This window comes from Lactuca sativa, chromosome 2, assembly GCF_002870075.4.
Source record: "Lactuca sativa cultivar Salinas chromosome 2, Lsat_Salinas_v11, whole genome shotgun sequence".
Lineage (NCBI taxonomy): Eukaryota > Viridiplantae > Streptophyta > Magnoliopsida > Asterales > Asteraceae > Lactuca > Lactuca sativa.
The window spans coordinates 218,966,232-218,972,072 of NC_056624.2; the positions used below are offsets into that span (position 1 = coordinate 218,966,232).

The 5,841-nt window shown below is 32.3% G+C and overlaps 1 protein-coding gene and 1 long non-coding RNA gene across 2 annotated transcripts in view; one reads left to right on the plus strand and one right to left on the minus strand.

Annotated features, from left to right (window-relative positions):
• The window catches only part of LOC128132243 (uncharacterized), a 12,966-nt gene extending 7,644 nt beyond the window's left edge, over positions 1–5,322 (minus strand). Inside the window, exon 1 of the long non-coding RNA XR_008230456.1 lies at positions 5,186–5,322. This is a non-coding gene — a long non-coding RNA (uncharacterized LOC128132243). The remainder of the gene's footprint in view (positions 1–5,185) is intronic.
• LOC111901306 (peroxisomal nicotinamide adenine dinucleotide carrier) lies at positions 2,645–5,589 on the plus strand. The gene is made up of 11 exons (XM_023897161.3): positions 2,645–2,976; positions 3,047–3,124; positions 3,210–3,284; positions 4,015–4,145; positions 4,257–4,311; positions 4,410–4,493; positions 4,601–4,669; positions 4,737–4,841; positions 4,919–4,987; positions 5,080–5,134; positions 5,209–5,589. Exons 1-11 carry the CDS (start codon positions 2,896–2,898, stop codon positions 5,391–5,393), a joined length of 987 nt encoding a protein of 328 aa, XP_023752929.1. The 5' UTR covers positions 2,645–2,895; the 3' UTR covers positions 5,394–5,589.
• Positions 5,590–5,841: the final 252 nt, after the last annotated feature.

Consider the following 5,841-nt stretch of genomic DNA (forward strand, 5'->3'; position numbering starts at 1 on the left):
CCTTATCGGTGTTTCAAGGCCCTTCACCACTACCTGAATCGATTTCTACTATGAAACCTACACCTGCACTTGAATCATTTCACCGCCCCTAAAAATTATTATCAGATTCGAAGACGAAATGATGGAGGACGAAACATATCGGAGATGGTGCGTCGCCAGGGTTTTGTGTGTGCTTGTATTTAGGGTTTCAGCCGCCACCCTTTTAGTTTTTAGGGATTCAGTCGTCGTTTAGGGTTTCAGATGAAAATCCTCATGCCGAAGAAGAAGATTTATCATCCTTAACCATCATCGAGATATGAACATTCAGAGTTTACTTGTTGTCACCCCTTGATGCTCATCAGATATTGAAGACGGTGTCTCCAGATAAGAGACACGATGGACGACTCAACATATCTTGAAGACGGAGAAGGAGAGAATTCACGTGTTCAAATGACGATTTATACTCCGCCTCACATCCCAAATATGCATATCTTTGTATCTTTGTGTGTGTATTTGGATTTGTGTATATTTGGGGTTCCATTCTAAACCACTAAACTCTCTCTCTTTCATGGTTACAAGTTTAGGATTTAGGAAATTCGTATTTTTTTTATGTGTTCTTATATGCTAGATTTTTTATTATTTTTTGTGTGTTCATATATATATATATATATATATATATATATATATATATATATATATATATATAGAGAGAGAGAGAGAGAGAGAGAGAGAAAGATTTTATTTTTAATTGTTTTTTGTTTTTTAATTATTGTAATAAAAGAAAAATGGAAAATAAAATAATAAGGGGAAAATTCGTCGTTATAAAAAAGTTCATAGGAAATTGGACTAAACTCGTAACAAAACGAAACTATTGGACCATCCTTGCGAGTCAAACCCATTTTGGACCAAAGTTGCTAGTTTTGACCTACCACATGGACCATTCTTGCAATTTTGTCTAAAATATTAAACTAGTAACTATAAATAAGAAGAAAAAACATAGAAGGATTTTTTTTAATCCACGATAGAAGTGGCCAAATCCAGTGTCCTAAGCATGGTTCTAAGTAACGCGCTGTGGTGGCGTCAATGTGTGTCATGACGTCGATGCGTGTTGTAGACGTCCCGAAAACGACCTAGGCGGCTGTGTAAAGCTTGGTGCCAAAATAACATGGTAAGGCATGAAAATGCGTATTTTTTTTGCATAACATGTTTATTTATTTATTTATTTTAAGGTCTAGTTTTGACATTATTTCCAAGTAGCCCATAATTATCACGAGTGAACTTCTGTGGTCACAAAAAAGTTTTTGTTTCTCCTTAGATTTGATATAAGACATGCTTTTGTAATGTTAACCGACTTTTTAAAATGCAAGGTTTTAATATGATTGTAAACCGGTGTATATATGTAAGATTAAGAGGGTATTTGGATAAATAGTTTTTAGCTTATTAGCTTATTGCTTATTTGCTTATTGTGGTGAGAATAAACATTTTTTTAAAATGTGTTTGAATTAGCTTATTGCGGTGGGAACAAACAATAAACAATAAACATTTAAGTGTTTAGCAAAATAAAACAACTTATATGAGTAAAATGCCCAATAAACAATAAACATTTCCCCAATTGCTTATTAAAATCAGCTTATTTTGCTTATTCCTACCGCAATAAGCTGATTTTTTAAACTTCGATTCACACACTTAAATTTGTTTATTGTGGTGTGATTAAGCAATAAGCAATAATCAGTCTATTTTTTCCCTAGCCAAACACCTTCTAAATGAACATTGACATGTGAAAACATTAGGTTTTCGTTAATATAAAACTTATTATATAATTGGATGATAGTAAATATATATGAGAAATTAAATATTCTCTTACATTTTATTTCTACTATTCTCCTATCCACGTTAAATGATGACAAGTGGACTAAAATATTATCAATTTTATTAAATGTGCCACATGTCAACATTTAATTTGATACGAAGATAAGTAGGAATAAAACGTAAGAGGATATTTAATTTCTCTTATAATATATATATATATATATATATATATATATATATATATATATATATTATAATAAAAAAATAGTTTTATTCTCCTTTTAACATGTGTCACCATATTAGGTTTCATAATTAATGCATATTTTATTTTTCTTTTGTCATGTGTCACTCTATTATGTCTCCTAATTAATGCATGTTAGTTGCTAACCTATTGAATCTCCATTTTAAATTTTAAATTTTTCACTCTAATTACATTAAATTAATAATATTAGAATGAAAATTAAATAAAATTAACACAAATTATAAAGTGATATAGTTTTATATATTTATTTAAAGCAATGATTATAATTTTATATAGCTAAAAAATTTCTTAATTAATAATTTATTTAAAATAAGTGATTAATAATTTTAAATTCTTAATATTAAAGTTTAATTAAGTTTGTAAACATTTTCCCACGTATTATAAACTAGTATATATATATATATATATATATATATATATATATATATATATATATATATATATATATATATATATATATATATATATATATATATATATCAAAATTTGATTGTCTTGTTACGTTTTGATAAACGCAAAGTCTAACCATTAAAGCATGTCTTGCAAGGTTTGAAGCTTGGCTATATTACCTTACCTTATTTACAACCATCGTCCTATGAGTTTGGTGCGTGCCTGAAGTGTCAATAAGTCAACAGTCACATGGTCATCCATAGAAAACCCAATTCACGACGCTACTCGCACCGGACATCATTTCTTAACAGTTTCTTGCCGTTTTCTCTCTCTAAAAACACGTACAAACACTAAAACACACACAAACACACTCTTTCTCTCTCTAAATCCCCCAATTTTTTTTTATCAAACGAGGAGAGAGAGAGGGAGGGAGAGGGTGAGAGAAAGAGAAAGATATGTCCGACGCTTTAATCAATGGACTCGCCGGCGCAGGTGGTGGAATCATCGCTCAGCTCATCACTTATCCTCTCCAAACTGTAAGTAATTTTGATCTTCGTGTAGATTAATTTGTTTGCCGATCGATATTTTATGATTGACTAATCATAGGTAAACACGCGTCAACAAACCGATAGAGATCCGAAGAAAGAGAAGAAAAAGGCGGGGACGGTTGAACAGATGTATCAGGTAATCCTCTTGCTTAGTTTTCAACTTAATTGTATTTAGGAGTTTAACTGTGATTTTAATGGAGTGATTCTGTTGATCATTTTAGGTTGTTCAGCATGAAGGGTGGGGCCGACTATACGGTGGCTTGACGCCCTCGCTGGTAGGCACGGCATGTTCACAGGTGAGCTCAGAATCTCTTCTTCAAAGCAGGAAGGATAATATTGGAATTAGGAATTAGGATTATGGTTTTAGTTTATGCTCACCTCTGTTCTGCTGTCATTGAATTGCGGGAAGAGATAGACGAAAACCTTAACGTGCTATCTGATCTTTCCAAGCAATTGTAAATTGACAATTTTAAAATCGGGTTGTTTTATGTTTACATCATATCTCATCACAATCACTTTCTGTAAAATAAATTCAGTTTATGTACATTTCTATTAGAAAAAAGCCAAATATATCGTGGTCACTTTTTTGAAGGTCAATTTTGTGAATTTTTTACACATTCACATGAAGCAACCTAAATTCTGGAATTGGTATTTATATGTGTGGATATCAAGTGGTCCCACTGCAATGGAAAACGTGCCATCTTAATGCATACTGTGATGTGGGTTTGTTTATCACTAGGCCCATTCTTTTCTTGAAATCTTATGTGGTTATCATTATTGTTTTTGTTTTCATTTGAAGACATGTCCATGATTAGACCTTTGATCGGTTTGTTCCATACTTCCTCTTTTTGGATCTTATGTATCATTACAATTGCAATTACTGCTTGTAACTCAGAACTATTTTGGGTTGCAAATAGATACTAAATTGTAGATACACAGGGTGAGTTTATCAACTCATTGAAGAATCTGATTTTAGTCTTGTAAATATCTCTAATTCTTGTGATCCTATTTTGTATGGTTTTACAGGGTGTTTACTATTATTTCTATCAAATATTCAGGAGCAAGGCTGAAGCTACAGCACTTAGACGTAAAAAGGAAGGAGCTGGTGATGGATCAGTTGGGATGCTTTCATCACTCATGGTGGCTGCTATGTCAGGGTATTTGAAACTTGTATATTAAAACATTTTATTTCTCTATTTCTTTCTTTCTTCATGAATCATATTCAATTTATTTGATTTTAATTTTTAAGAAAATGTCTTGTCTTTTAGGTGTGTGAATGTGCTGCTGACAAATCCTATATGGGTAGTAGTTACCCGTATGCAGGTGAGAATCTATATCTTTCTTTCTAGATTTTCTTTAAATGCTACTGCAAAAACCAAGATTTTTTTTCACTCGTTCATATAATAAATCTACTTTTGCAGACTCACACAAAGAAATCTCCATCAAACAAGGTGGAACCAATTGTTGGAGGAAACGAACCACCTCCTTTTGGAACTAGCAATGCGGTATGTATTAATCCTTAATCTTATGAAACTAAGGTAGTTTCTTAGAACAACGGAATCATGGAAAGAATGGAATAGCTCATTCCGAAGTTTGTTTGCTATTCTTGTAGGTTCAAGAAGTTTTTGATGAAGCTGGAGTCTGGGGATTCTGGAAAGGGGTTTTTCCAACATTGGTTATGGTACGTGTCAATTACCTTCTTTCAATGCTGTACGATTGTCACTTTTGCCCCTATCTGCTTCTGCCAGGTCAGCAATCCTTCCATACAGTTTATGCTGTACGAGACCCTACTAAAGAATTTAAAGCAACGTCGCGCTTTGAGCAACAGTAACAAAGGCGTAACTGCTTTAGAGGCAAGTAGTTGAATAAACCTCTAAATTTTCTTATAATCATATAAAGATTAATATTAATGTATTGTGATTTACTTTAGGTATTTTTGCTTGGGGCATTGGCAAAACTTGGAGCTACAGTTGTAACGTATCCTCTTTTAGTTGTAAAGGTAAGTACTTTGAAGCTCTATATACAAAAAAAAAAAAAAAAATTACATTTCCCATTTAATAAATACTTTTTTTTTTTTTTTTTTTTTTGTAGTCGAGACTTCAAGCAAAGCAAGCGATTGGGGTAGACAAAAAGCATCAGTATAAAGGTATGTGAGTTAATCAGAGACAAAAAAAAAAAGAAGGCTGTTAGTTCTTACCTACATGATGTGTTTTCCATTAGGCACACTGGATGCGATATTAAAGATGATACGTTATGAAGGGTTCCATGGTTTTTACAAAGGAATGAGCACTAAGATAGTGCAAAGTGTTCTTGCTGCTGCTGTTTTGTTCATGGTAAAGGAAGAACTTGTGAATGGAGCTCGCTGGTTGCTGTTGAAGGAAGCAGCTAAATCCAAACCCTCATGACCACTGGTGCTTCTCAAATAAAATACACTTCCACAATTGCTCTTTTCATTGAAAGAATTAGTAAGGAAGTAATGATGATTGTTAGTTATATTTGAATGTATGGTGTATCGTTCAGTGGATAATTCATAATTGTATGGTATTGGTGGTGTAAAAGATGATGTTATAAAGTGTCATGAGATTGGTGTTGTGAGGTCAATCTTGTATTTGTATTAGCCCCACCTTTCTTATCCTTTCATATGTTGTTCCAAATCTCTTGAAAACGAGGGTAATAGACTTGGTAGTAATGTAATTTTTCATTTGTTGTTCCAGTTGTGAGGTCAATAATTAAATTGAAATGTTGATGGAAAAAAAGCTATCAAAGACGAATTGTATTTATAGTTAATTGATTCTAATGTAACTTTTTTAGAAGTGCAATGATTTGGTATGTATGGAAAAAATAAATAATGTT